General features: G+C 42.7%; 1 protein-coding gene across 1 annotated transcript; it reads left to right on the forward strand.

Annotated features, from left to right (window-relative positions):
• Positions 1-11: 11 nt before the first annotated feature.
• Positions 12-14780, forward strand: CIMAP2 (ciliary microtubule associated protein 2). Its single transcript, XM_081011850.1, has 10 exons — positions 12-150; positions 2573-2660; positions 4853-5023; positions 6126-6248; positions 8946-9074; positions 9336-9479; positions 10625-10789; positions 11358-11486; positions 13857-13987; positions 14464-14780. Exons 1-10 carry the CDS (start codon positions 98-100, stop codon positions 14507-14509), a joined length of 1179 nt encoding a protein of 392 aa, XP_080867976.1. The 5' UTR covers positions 12-97; the 3' UTR covers positions 14510-14780.
• Positions 14781-14825: the final 45 nt, after the last annotated feature.

Raw genomic sequence — 14825 nt, forward strand, 5'->3', positions numbered from 1 at the left:
TCTAGTGTTGTCATGGCAGTGAAGTTCCAGAGCTCTTGTCAGAAGCAATCTCCAAGAAGGAAGGGGGTTGTGCTTCTTCTGCTCCAAGCATCAGAGGATGGAGGAGCCAAAGGGATTCACAGGTGCCCCCTTTTGGAGTCAAACGGCAAGGTAAGGGCTGCTCCCACAGGAATCGGGTTGGTTTCTTTTTTAAAAATAAAAAAAAGATTACACCTTCTCGAAGACAGGGCATAACTTGTGCTATGCAACGATCATTCCTGAAAGACGGAAAATATAAGAGTCTCTGAGCATGTGGTGAGTGGCTTTCCCACTTGAGAAACCACAGCCATCCTTCCCTTAGGAAAAACACCAGAAGCCTTTCTTTTGGGAATTACAGACCTGGATATTCCCAAAAAAGCAAAAGAAATTTTTTTATATGCCATGGTGGCTGCAAGAGTTCTTATAACAGCAAATTGGAAGAGTGATAAAATACCCTCAAAGAAAGAATGGATTTCAAAATTAGTGGAATATGCAGAATTAGATAGCCTGTCTGAAAAAATAAAGAACAAATCAAAACAAGCATTTATTTCAAAATGGGAAGCCTTTAAAATATACTTGAAAAATAATTATGTTGCAGCATTTGAATAACTTTAGTAGCAGTTTTAAGTTTGCAGTGAGAGATAACATAGTTCAATCATATTTACATTTTGATCAAATGTATGGTGTAATGGCAGTAAACTAATGAAGATTATCTGAAGTAAGGAGTGGACGGGAAGTCGGGTCTATAGTAATAAGACCATTTTCAGTTTGTCATTTTGTGTTTAACATCGTGCTTAGGATTTTTTCTTTTTGATGTAGATGTTGAGGATGTTGTTTTTATTGTCTTTTTCTTTTATGTTCTTGGGATGCTGTATGTGGATATCTGGTTGAATTTAAAAAAAAATATGAGAGAGAGAGAGAAACCACAGCCATCCTTCCAGATTTCTGGGATTTTGAGCAGAGGGCGCTCTTTTCTGTCAGCTTTGAGTACTGCAGGCATTTTGTGTTTTAAAAACCAAGCTACAGTTCATATACCACTTGTGTTCGTGGTACAATGCTTACAAATAATTCACCATGGATTTTAATTTTGCAAGAAATGTAAGTTGTCACATACAAATATTCACACAAGTATGGATCATATACAGTTTCTGTCTTGTAGATCTGTATTTATCTTGGTTCAAAGTCCATGTAGACATGCCCTAAGTCACAATCCTACACAAGCAAACAAACATACCCCTGAACCTGCTCAGAACTGCATTCTGCGCATCACATCAACCTAGAACACAGATCTGTTGGCTCCTTAATAGAAGACAACTTCAACCGCACAAATGTACTCATAATAAGACATAATAGGGTTGTAGTTTCCTTCCATAGCGGGAGTGTGCAACCTGTGGCCTTGCAGATGTTTGACTCCATCATCCCAGAACATTGGCCACACTGGCTGGTGCCAATAAAATAATAATAATTATATTACTCATAATAATTTTATTATTTATTCCCCACCCATCTGGCTGGGTTACCCCAGAAACTTTGAGTGGCTTCCAGCACATATAAACGCATCATAAAACATCAAACATTTTAAAAAGGAGTCCAACAACATCTGCAGGGTCACAAGTTGGGCGCCACTAATTCACACCTTAGAGGGCTTCCCATTTGCCTCAGCTGTTAGACACTTCAAATTCAATTCAAATGTTACTTCTATTACAAATGCTTTATCTCTGTAAGCACACCAGCTTGCCAGATGAAACAAAACCCCCTTTCATGTGCTGTTCTGGGGATCCTCCCAACAGCCCCTTGAACCAATTTCAGGTGGCAGGGGGGCATATAGGGGGAAGGATTTTAATGTAGATTACCCTGTGCCAGAATTCTGCAAGTCAGATCGAGCTCTGAAACAACCTCATACAGGGCTGGTCCTACTATTAGGCAGACAGGCAAGTACCTCAGGCAGCAGATGCTGGTAGGTAAGGAGTTGTGCAAAGGTGTTGAAGGATCAAGTGGCATGTACCCCCTGCTGCCCTCAGGTATGATGGGGGGGTGCTGCTCATCATTACCAGGCAGCACTGAAGTAAGAGTCAAGTGCCCACCTGCTTAGCTTCTGTATATGGAAGTGGGGGGAGGGAGGGAGGGAGGGAGGCACCATCTTGTCCTCCAGGCTCCAAGTCAGACAGCAAAACACCTGGACTGGTTCTAACCTTATAGACAGATTAACTGGAGACCAGGGCTTTTTCTCAGCTGGAATTTGCCGGAACTCAAGTTCCAGCACCTCTCAGGTGGGTGCCATTGCCCTTCTAAGAGAACAAGGGGAGTTCTGGCACCTCTTTTTCTCAAATAATAGCACTGCTGGAGACACTGAGATGCAGGATCTGGATTTTGAAGCAGCACTCTGCATCATTCCAAACACAGGTTGGCTGCCTATATATACCCTGAAGCTATTATTGTGGTTATATAGCTAGAGTGTCAAAAATTGTTTTGAAAGCAACTGTGTTACATGACTTTGATTCAAATGGCCCCAGCAGGATCCTTCAGCTCTCCATATTTGTATTTCTCTGGCTAGATTTGATGTGTCAGCAATTTATCCAGATGTCAAGAGACCAAGTACTTACCTGCAGGCCCCATACACCAAAACGGTCTGCTCAGACTTGGTGAGTCTATATCTCAGGGTGCCTCACATGCACAAAGCAAACCTAGTCTTCAGTTTTACTGTATGCGTGGTTGAACAATATTTTTTTAATGTACAGTATTCCCTCCACCACCACTACCCCTACCCCGCATCTACTTTAGACCATCCAGAACTTGGTCTCCCACTATAGCTGCAAACTGACTATTTACAGAGGGACAATCTCTTGGGAGTTTGCTGTTGTGATGTCAAACTATTTCATTTGAGTAGTCTGCTCATAGAAGCAGTTGCTTGCATGCCACCCGTGTGGAGTATCAATCAAGCAAATTTAGACGTACATTGCCTAGCCCTAGAGGGATTCCACTCCTTGATCATTCTAGAGCATGCTCAAGACATACTTGGCTTTTCTCTAATGAAATGGACTGGGACTCCGAGTCCTAATAGGAGTGCTCTTTTTCATGGTTCTATCCAGCCATGCTTTCCTCCAGGATATGCTATTCCACCCCCACTTCAGTTTTTCTTTTCCTTTCCAACTGATACTCAACATTCTGTGGCTACTAAATGTGCTTGATCCTCCTTTTTCCCCCTTTTGGCGGATATTTTGCCCCCTGAGGGTCTGTTTTAATATCTTTTATAGTCAGTGCTTTTTGTCTAAAAAAATGTTTAGGGGTGTTCTCATTTTCCTACTCATATTGAAATACTGCCCCTCAATGAGGCCAAACTTCGATTCACAAAATGTTTAGGGGTATGCGTACCCCTGCATCCCCCCAGAAAATAGCACTGTTTATAGTTCTGGAAACCTCGGGGTCTCTCAAAGCATTATGACGCCACCTCCTTGTTTTTCATTGCCTGCGTTTTAGCCTCATTTCTGTCAGCATTCCCAGCCCGAGTTTGCTATTGGAGAGGGTGAAAGTTGTCTTCTCCTTGAGCAGAAGGACGACGGCATCATATTGTTATGAGTTTGGGTGCCAGAGTTTGTGGGTGCAAAGCAGCCACCATTCCTGAATTTAGTAAGTGTTAGAATTGAATCAATGCTTGTGGGCTGCCAGATGCTGGATTTAGCATGTTAAAATACACGTCAAACCAGCTTCCCATGGCAGGTAAATCACCTGGGGAGACAGACTATTAAAAGAGGACTAAGAGAAGGGACAGAGCCATCAAGAAAGCAATGGACTCTCTGGCAGCCAACAAATGGGAAGAGCCCCTCCCTGAGCTCTGTGATGGTTAGTCAGAAGCTAATGCCAGAGTTTTTGTTAAGAGGAAGTTTTAGGATTTCAGTTGGCTGTGGTGTGATCGAGGGGAAAAAAGTGTCAGTCTGTTAAATGCAACAAAAGGGTGGTCAAAGCGTTATGTGGATAGAGAGATTGAATCCAAGGCAGCAGCACTGGGAGAAACAGGACCCTCTGGGAGTGTAATGCTTTGAACCCCTCCTGTCAAAAACCTTAGAGGAATATTACCACAAGAAAGCTGTTACAAAGTAGAAGGGATGGTAAACAGTGGGTTAAATTTGAACTACTTATAGGTACCGGTACATACTAAATTTCCAGTGTTAAATGGAATTCTTCATAACTGTCTCAGTAGTGACCCCACCTATCCTCTAAGTCCCTCGCCTGGTAGCGGAAGGTAGCGGAAGGAAGAAACTTATTATACCCTCTGTTTCTTCCCCCCCTCACTCATCTTATTACTTGCTTCTGCTCTACAATGATAGCTCAGTCGGTAGAGCATGAGACTCTTAATCTCAGGGTCATGGGTTCAAGTCAAAGATTCCTACATTGCAGGGGGTTGGACTAGATGACCCTCGTGGTCCCTTCCAACTTTACAATTCTGTGATTCTGTGTCTTTCCCGCTGGTGCAACTAACCTCATACCATTCCGTTCTAGAATATGAATTATGCTACACTGGAGAGGGAGTATTATGGTTTCATTTGTGGATGTCAGAGGTATTGATGTCAGAGGTATTGATGAGTGACGTGGGTAGGTGGATTGAGATCCAAGAGCAATATCTGTAGTTTAACAGATATCAGTCAAGGCCTTCATTAGCATATTAAAATATCCTGCTGAAATGGGATAACTAATGCTGAAGGATACCCATTGAACCAGGGTGCTTCAGAATGTACAGACTTTTTACCTAATAGTTTATCTAGCCCTGGTGATGCCGTTTTTCGAAGGAAGTGTAGCTATGCAAGCAAATGCAGAAAATAACCATATCTTTCTTTAGAACCGAAAATTAGGACCAGGCACCTACAGTATTGACTATGGAGGCTTCAGTTCTAGTCATCTGCATAAGAAGATGTCAAGCTCTAGTTGGGCAAAAGCCCAGGAGGCAGCAAGGCTCACCAAAATGCCACATTTCAATTTTAAGGAAATATGCAGCAGGGCGAAAGCTCTGGTGAGTGTTTGGCTTCAAGCTCTTTGTTACATGCTGGTTTAGTCAAGGGGTTAAAATATCAGCCAGTTTCATTTCAGATACAACTGAGGACACGGGCCCACAGTTTTCTCTGAGACTGGTATCATCTTTAAGAGTATTTTCCAAATGGCATGTGGTTTGTCTTTGTTACATAACCAAGAATGTTATCATTGTGAAATATGAAGGAAAGGCCCATCAAGCGTAACAATGGGCATCAGGCAAGTGTAAGGGGGAATCTTGTCACCGCTGTCTATTTCTCAGGCAAATACGCGGGTGGCATTGTGGTCTAAACCACTGAGCCTCTTGGGCTTGCTGAACTGAAGGTCAGTGGTTCGTATCTGTGTGAAAGGGCGAGCTCCTGTTGCTCTGTCCCAGCTCCTGCCAACCTAGCAGTTCAAAAACATACCTGTGCAAGTAGATAAATAGGTACCGCTGTGGCGGGAAGGTAAACAGCATTTCCATGTGCTCTGGCTTCCATCACGGTGTCCCGTTGTGCCAGTAGCAGTTTAGTCATGCTGGCCACATGACCCGGAAAGCTGTCTGTGGACAAACGCTGGCTCCCTCGGCCTGAAGTGAGAGAAGTGCCACATGCCATAATCACCTTTGACTGGACTTAACCATCCAGGGGTCATTTACCTTTACCTTAACCATAAGCAGTATTATTTAATATTAATAAAATACTATCAAAAACTAAGTAGGAAGGAAGCAAAAACAAAAAAAAGATAAAAAAGAGGTGCTTCCACTCTTCTATCTGCCAATTATATATAACACAGTTATTTCCAATATTTGGCATATACACTCCAGAATAACTCCAATAACTCCTGATGAATTATGACATTCATATCTGAGCCTGGCTTCCCTAACAAAGGGGTCATGTACCAGGTCAGACCTACATTTCAATCACCCCCACCCTAGTTTCTGCCACTAGCCGGGGGCACAATCTGCTGTGAAAAATAAAATAAAGCCTGGAGCTATGCTCCACCTCATTCCTGTGCTGCCACAAACTCCACATACCAGATGGCTGTTTTAAAGCTGCACATGCCATCTCTTAACCCTATTCACGTGCATCCTTTCTCTCTCCAAGAAAGCAAAGCTGGGTCCTGGGACTTATGAGTACTCAGATTTTCTACAACTCCAAGAGAAACGTCCACACAGCATTAGAGGAATATGTGACACCGGAGCAGTGAGATTTAAAGACCGCATCAGGGTAGGCATCTGTCCTTGTCGGAATGAATTGTGTGAAATGCATCATTCTTTGTGAATGGTTTTTGCCATATCTACTTTGAATTTGCTATTTTTAGTATAGTCTTCAACTTTGCTACCTGGATTGTGGGGTTTTATTTGTTTGTCTTGGTTCCTTTGATCCTGTCTTTCAAACCGCCAGTTGTGGTGCAATTCCGTATTGATGCAAAACATATTCCATTATGCATTCCCGCCTCCATGATTCACATGGAATGGAAGATGTGTGGACAGCTGAATCTTGAACCATTCACCACGCCAACATATTCCATTATGAAAATAATAGAGATTTTTATTAAAAGAAATTGTCTCCATTTTAAAGGAATCATAGAATTGGAAGGGATCCCCGACTCTATGCTCATCTGCTTCAACCCCCTGCAATGCAGGAATCTAAACTAAAGCATCCATGACAGATGGCCATCCAACCTCTGCTAAAAAAGGAGAGTTGACAACCTACCAAGAACATTCGGTCTTTAAAACCTACGTTATGGGTCTAGGCTGAAAAGTAGGCTTAGAGAAACCACACCGTGAAGCCACTGTCCCCAGTAATGTGAGCCTATGTCTCTCCAGAGCATCAAGAAAGGCGGGTGGGACTGCAGCATCAGCATACAGAAGTCAACCATTTGGGTTTTGTTCCTACTAGGGGGGTTACCAGAGGTGGACCGTGGGTTCTCAAATTACAGTGGCGCTCTGTGTGACACTAAAATTTGGCACCTTCCACCTCTCTTGCTCCGCTCTACAGCATTGTTGTGATGCCCCCAGCAGCACAGTGCCCAGTGCAGCCGAACTGGTCACACTACCTTAAAACCGCCTCTGGGTTTACATTTGGCTCAACATCTAAAACCCCCTTGTTCTAACGTGTCATAAATGAGATTGCAGCCATTATGCATGTACTAATGGCTGCCATTGCTATGGTCACCTGCTTTGTGCTCCTTTCAGTGTGTACATTCCTCCTTCCTCCGCTCCTATCACCTGTAGAGTCTACCACCTGCTCATTACCTCAGGAGTCTGTAAGTAGGGGTGGGAAGCCTGTGGTCCTCCATATGTATTGGGCTCCCAAGTCCCATTATTCCCAGCCAGAATAGCCAACAGTGAGGAATAATGGGAGTTGTAGTGCTACAACAACTGAGCTTGTGTCGTAAAAAAAGAAAGGTTTTGGTGTAGATGGAGAGTTGGCGTGGTGAAAGGCTCAAGATTCAGCTGTCCGCACATCTTCCATTCCTTGTGAATCATGGAGGTGGGAATGAAGGACAGATATATTGGCTGCCTTCCAACGGTTTTGTGGTTTAGCACCAGCAAAATAAAAATTATTCATCACTGGACTGACACATTTATGAAGCAAGAGTGACTCACAGTGGATTAGTAGGTGAAACACATTTAAAAAAAAAAGTACTACAACTCTTAACTGCTGGAAAGATTGCTTTGCCTGCAAAATACCTTTAATCGCAGTATTATTCATTGCGTTGTACTGTTTTCTTTGTTCTGAACTATTGTGCAGAATTTCCAGGAATTGTTTTTGTAATGTTTTTCTATAATCAACATATTCCAAAAAGCCAGGTTTTTCTACCCTCACTTATGTCACAGTAGCAAAGATGATATCAATAGTACCACAAAAGGGAAACTGTCTTAAAGTATCAAAGGATATGGACATATGTAATACTCTAGTCTGTGCGAGGTTTTGGTTGTTTTTGTAGCTGATACAAATCTCAGTAAAAGTGTGTGTGTGTGTGGTTTTTTTAAAAGGGTGTTTTCTCAGAGCACCTCCTCGCTCCTGAAGTCAAGGGAAGGCTCCTTGCCTTCCTACAACAACCTGAGCTATTTCTTCTGCAAGAGGCAACTAGGAAGCAATTGGTAGACATGAAGAACCAGCTTATGTACATGTGGCAGAAAACAGCAAGGCAGGGATTAATAACCTGTGGCCCTCCAGATGTTGTTGGACTCCATCAGCCCCAGCCAGTGTGACCCAGGGTCAGGGATGATGGGAGTTGTAGCCTAACAAAATCTGAAGGGTCACACGTTTCCCATCCCTGATCTAGAGTTTTTCCTCTGGCAGGCCTTCTGTACCTTTAACAGCAGTGTGACAAGCAGAAATTCATTCTGTAGGTGAAACTTTTCCCATTGCCCCATCCAATTGCTGGGGAAAGCTCCACCCTTTGAATGCCTGCTGTTTTCACACGAGCCCTACCAAATAAGAACTGCCAGCCCAAGACTTCGCTAATAATTATTGAGTATTCCTCCTAATTAGTTTGCCAGGTGATTAGATGACACTAGCTATTTAATGAACATAGAGTCTGATTTGTTTGCAGGAAGGTTAGATGACATGGTGTCATAATAAATGTGACTATGTATGTGCTTTCTAGTGCAATTCCCCATCATTTCTCTTAATGCAAAATGTCCAGTATTTTGGTAAGATGCACTTGGTGAGCAGGAGCTCAAAATCAACTATAATTGGATAACATGAAATTGCCAGCATGTGGTTGCATTCAGCTCAAAAACAGCAGCAGTCTCGAAGCACCATTGGAAACAATGTGGAGTCCAGATAAGAGATGGGCATTGCTCTGCTGTGGTTATGTTAATGCGCTCTCTCTCGCGCTCTCTCGCGCTCTCTCTCTCTCTCTCTCTCTCTCTCTCTCTCTCTCTCTTTCTCTCCACCCTAACATCCTAGGAATGTTATCCTGGCCCAGGAACCTATGGAAATCCTTATGCTGCCCTGGATAAAAAGGAAAAACGCTCTGTGACTGCACTTGGAATAATGGACAGTAAAACTTCAAAATGCTTCGCCTTTCCCAATGTGGCAAGTTTAGTTTCTTAGTTCTCTGCTTAGCTGCTCTCAATCTTCAAAGTCTTCCTGTTGAAATGGGTGGAGAAGGCTTGTGTTGCTGATACGGGATCGCATTCCCATGCCACACCTTTGGCACGGGATTATTATCCCATGTAGTTTCATACAACTACAGGACCAAGTCCTCGCCTATTCAATGCAACAGATGCTACACTTTCGCAAACTGCTTAAGAAGGCTCTCCCTCTCCCTAATACTTTCTTAATCCTTGATTTCAGGGAAGTGGTTTGGGACCTGGCACCTACAATATCAAAAATGGGGTGGATGAGATGCTGAAACGTGTGGTCAGCTTAAAAGGCCCTTATGAAACCTTCACAGGAGACAGGTCAAAGCCTATTGTCTGTGGGCATTACGCTACTGATGTATGTATACGCTCATCTTCTTTGCTTGCAAACTTTTTTTTAAAGCGTCATGTTGCTGGTTAGTAATTCAAATGATAGAGTTGCCAAACTTCAGATTGACTGGCAAAACATCAGAAAGTCTATGAACCTTCCCCACACTGCTTCTTTTAAGCCTCCAACTTTTGGAGTAATGGAATTAAAGAAGATTCTGATTGTCTTTAAAAAGAAGAAAATATAGAAACACAAAAAGAAATAATTTTGTATGTGTTAAATTTTGAAGTTTTGTGATCTGTCAGGTTCTGCTACTTGGAACACTGGTGATTCAGATGAAAAATGTCTAAATTATTAGACAGGCATTTGTAAGAGTTCAAATGTCTCCACTGTAATATTGTTTTTAATGTTTCTAACACTCCAGACCAGGGTGAGCAAACTATTCCGATTATATTGATGATTAAGTACTTATTTAGCATTTTGTCACAAGTGTTCCAATACACCGCATATTCCATTAATTATCTCAGCACCCTTACAACAAATCTTGTATTATACAATACTACAGATGGATCTGAGGCTAAACAATGCAAATAACTGCAGCTGTTTGGAGGAGGGTGGGCATAGGAAATCTTGGGGATGGCCCTTTCTTCTAAATTTTCTGCCAGTGATAAATATTGCATTGCTTTCCTTTTCCAAAATGGATAAATTTACAGGTTGAATGAAAACAGTATAGAAAAAGCAGTCAATCAGCAGTGGTAGAGGAAAAGCAGAATCAGGGCAGATTCTACAGTTCAACAAATTCAATTGCATTACGTGCATTTTAACTGTTGTAAGCCTACACAATGCATGTTGAAAATTCATTTTATATAAGATCATTGAACCTGATACAATCTTCCTTCAGATTATTGAGCTTGTGTGTGTGTGTGTGGCGTGTGAAAATTATAACTGTATTCCATGAAAGAACAGCAACAAGAGTACCCTCAGGTGACTTTCTTCCTTCTCCTTCTCCTCCTCCTCCTCCTCCTTTTGTAAAATTGTACAGATTTGATATACAGTTGTACCTTGGCTGTTGAACGGAATCTGGGTTTGTGGCATTCGGGAGCCAAAACATTTGAGTTGCAAGGTGTTCGAGATCCAAGGTACAACTGTCTCCTTTCCTTGTTTAATGTTTCTAGAAAAAGTCCATCGAACTGAGTGGCACCACATTGAAGAGCTTCCTGGAAGAATTAGAATCAAGGGATAAAAGGAAGCACGGCACTTTCGGCAGTCATGTTTGGAATCCCAAGTGCCCCTCCGATCGGATCTTCTGGGCCACTGTCAGCCAGTGTCCACGTGAACAAGTAGGTGACTTTCCATTGCTTCTTGGTTGCAATCACAGTGCCAGTTTCTTCCGGATGGAAGGGTTGGGAAGTCGTGTGAGGTGAAAAGGGTGAGTGGGGAACAAACAGGCTGCTAGGGCAGTCTGCTACGGGCCCCAGGCTATTATAGAACTAACTCCTCAGCTTTAGGTAGATGCCGAACTGCAGCTAATCAATCAAGCAGAGTTGAGGGCAACCAGCCACGCACCTGGAGTCTAGAGGTTTGGTGGCAGAGTCCATTGTGAGATAGCGTCAAATTAATATATGTTTTGGTGGTTGTGTTTCAACCTTTGTTTCATAAATGTCATAGGCATATCTTGCTCCAAGTACATAGAAGCCAGTATTTTATGTGACTTCCAAACTGGTAAGCACTCAATCACACAATATTGCTAGTCAAGTGAACAAGGGGAATCTCTAGCAAAATGTTGTGCTGTGTCTCTGGCTCAGTGTAGCTAGCTGTATCTCCCCCAGGATGCTTTTTTATAATCTTTGTGGTGCTACACAACTGTTGTATTCACTGGTTCAAAGTAATTTATTTTACTTGTTACAGTACCTGACAGGACCAGGCTCATACGACATAAAGCCCATCAAGAGAAAAGAGTATGAAAATCAGCCACCGTTCTGGATTGGTGCAAAAAGATTTGACAGGAAAGCGTACCGTCTATTTGTTGGAAATGCTGTGAGTGGGAAATTATATGATCAGAGTTTGACTAAGAAAGACCGCTTACCGTAATTTTCCCAGTGGCGGAATGGGAGAGAATTTGAATTCAGTTTGCATATAAAGGTGCAGCTACCTAACTTGCCCTTCCTGAAAAACTATGCAAATTGAAACACAGCCATCTTTCAAAATTTGCACTTCTCCAGTTATTCCAGTGCAGTTCTCCTGCCAAGTAATGCATGTACTAAATGGGAAAATAAGAAGCGGAGAGAAACCAAAATGGATAAGATTTGCCTGTCCTGAGAAGGGGCTCAATGGAGCAAAGGGCATCTCACATGAGCCCACCAGGAAGCATGGCAAAGGCACGAATGGTGAAGTGGCAGAGAATTGGATTGGTTGGAAACATTTCCTCTGCCACTGCCCAGTTGCAGGTGGGGCCACACACACACACGGCCATCCCTGCCTTATACTTTGACCACGCTCCTATGTGTACTTACTTAGAAGTAGGACTATTTCCCCCCAAGCAAACACATTTATGATCAGGAATTTTGCAGTGCACAAATGAAATACTTTTGTCTCCACTAGGCTCAAGTGCCCCTTACTCTGTGCTGGGTTGAGGGAATCTATTTTAGATTGTTTGATAGTGTCGCATCCCTTTTGCTGATAGGCTAAATCTTCTTTTAGTAATGATGTGCCAAAGGGATGGCTCTGGCTCTGTTCCTCCTTCTCCTTGTGCCCTTTCTTGTATCATCTGCATTCATCTTTTCTGGGTTCCTGTGGTGAACTGGAACAAAGCTGGGAGGACTCAGTCAGCGAAAGCTTTCATTTGAAAGAGTTCACTTCCACTTAGGGAACAGGTAAGGACTCCCAGGCAGGGTTTGTTCTCTCTCCTTGATCCTGGAGAGCAGGGAACTTAAAAGAGGTCAAGAATGAAGGGCTCTTTCATAATTGATGGGGAACTTTGCTGGTGGTGATTAAGTGTCGCGGATAAAGTTGGCAGAGAACTGAACTTACCTGCCGGCGGTTCGAGAGTTTTTAATGCAATGGAGGAGCAAATCGTTTTGCTCTGGCCACTGGGACATCTAAAAAAAGCCTACTTCAGAGGGGCCTCCTCAGTGATCTGGGTTCAAATAGCCAGAGTTGGCGAAATGAATGAGAATTATTGTACATGTATGGAAATGAAAGGGGGGATTGATGTTCTCAAGTACAAAACATGCAAATGGAGTGTTGTTGATAGCCGGAACAGCCTCTCTCTGTTCTACTGCCATTCGTAGCCCAAGGAGATGGGGAGGACCCTTTGCAGAGGCGTTTTAGATGCATGGCCTCTCCCTACAGCAATTGTACTAATGGCAACATTGGAAAAGAGGCATAGCTCAGATGAAGAGCCAGTGTTTGGCATGCCAAAGGTCCCAGGTCCAATGTTTGTCATTCTCAGTCAGTGGGTGGGAGGACTCTCGCCTGAAACCCTGGACAGCGGCTCCCAGTCAGTGCAGACAGTGCTGAGTTAAATGGGCCAATTTATTTTTTAGGCAACTTCCAAACAGCAGCAAGGGAGAAGGCTTTGCCCCCAATAAAAAGCTAGGTGGATTGTGGAATATCTCCCTCTAGCAGGGCCACAGACATTTCTGGTGACAGGAATCCCAGTGTGAAATCTTGGCAGGGGGGCTGTTGGAGGACTAGATGGCATGGCCTAATATAGGGTCAAGCCATTGGTATATTGTCCAAATAAATTGGTTTGAAATCATTCTACTCATTAGACTAATCCACTGCACTTATAGAGATTCATGAAAAAGTGGAATGAGCCTTTGGATTGTGATGTCAAAGCCTTTAAGGCTAGGTTCACAATTCTTTCAACCCAGTCTCCCTTTGAGAGAACCAGAAGTCTTCCTTTAAGACATGTGTGGGGAGCCTGTGGCTCTCTGTATGTTGAACCACAAGTCCCATCAGCCCCAGCATGACCAATGTCCACCGACGATGGAAGTTGTAGTCCACCAACATCTGGAGGACCTTATGACAAGATATGTAGATATATATTGGGTATCAATGAGGTGGATGTCTGTTCCAATGTTATAAAGATGAGAGGTGGTATCATCTTCACTATAGTGCAGCTGAACATTCATGATGTCGCTCACAAAAATCAGAAAGTCTCAGACATAACAGGGAACATTAACAAGCAGTTGTGAAAGTAGTCCAAACCTGTGCATTTTGCACTTCTACTGTCTAATGCCAAAAGGGGATTTTGCACAGAGGGAATGCTTAATGCCCATTCATCTCCCCAGCATGAGCTTACTTTCATTCCATTGGCCAGACAAGAAGTGGATGCTCAAGGGCTTTACAGATCTGCATCTCAGGATACCCAAAGCTGCTCCTTGTCTGCTTTCCTGTTTATAGAACCCAGTTGGAGTTGGCCGCTATGATACTATGAAACATGAGAAATACCGAAAGAAGATCAGATACCGTTCGCTTTATATGCATGATACACAGCGTTACCTTAGTAACCTAGAGAGGGACAAGTGCTTACAGTAAGTAAAAAAATTACAAAACACAGAGGAAGCAGCAACTTCTAAGTTCTAGAAGTACAGTCCGTGAAATTGTGCTCGAGCAATTCATTCGAATTTGTACACTTGGCCTAATTTGCATGCCTTGTTTTGGATGCCAAGTTTTGATTGTAACTTAGTTTTAGAATTTGGAAACTTTTCAGGATCTAGAATAATAGAATTGGGGTTGTGAAATGTTGAGGATTTGGCTCAGGCCAGTGGGACAGGAAGCGTTGAGAGTGAAAATGTCTCATGTGGAGATAAAAAGATGTTGCCCATACTGCTTCCATAAGGCTAAACAAACCAGGGGAACAATAAACTAGAACCCAGAAGGAGTGGAGCTTAACTAGAATTCCTAAAATTAATTCTTGAATTGGGTGCAATTTTCAGCTCATTTGCATCTCTTTGAAGGTAAACATTTTGCTGGCTTACTCCTCTCACAATTCAATCCTCTTTTTCAGGGAGAGGATCACGCCTGTTAATAAAGGCCCCCAAAGACTCTGTTAATCTACCTGAAGACTCGTTGCTTCCTGAAACATAGTATAGTTAAGTCACCAGGTATCAGCTGCATTTCTAGTTAATGTCCATAAAAAATCCTGCCAAGAGGACACAGACACCTCAACATTTGCTATATCGTATCCCGTACCCATCTACAATCATTTCTTGGTAATTATGTATAACACTCAAATCAAGACACTTGGTGGAATATGGTTAATGTGTTTTTTGAAAACCAGCATGCTGATGTAATTATATCAATATTAAAAATGCTAGACACAAACTGAACTGCTTACTGTTACATGTAGTCCACACCAGCAAATAATAA

This window comes from Podarcis pityusensis (genome assembly GCF_964106645.2).
Source record: "Podarcis pityusensis genome assembly, chromosome: 6".
NCBI lineage: Eukaryota > Metazoa > Chordata > Lepidosauria > Squamata > Lacertidae > Podarcis > Podarcis pityusensis.

Coding starts and splice junctions, on each gene's coding strand:
- CIMAP2 (XM_081011850.1), top strand. CDS start 98: ATGGAGGAGCCAAAGGGATTCACAGGTGCCCCCTTTTGGAGTCAAACG. Junction 6,249..8,945: donor GATTTAAAGACCGCATCAGG/GTAGGCATCTGT, acceptor CTAACATCCTAG/GAATGTTATCCTGGCCCAGG. Junction 9,480..10,624: donor GTGGGCATTACGCTACTGAT/GTATGTATACGC, acceptor TAATGTTTCTAG/AAAAAGTCCATCGAACTGAG.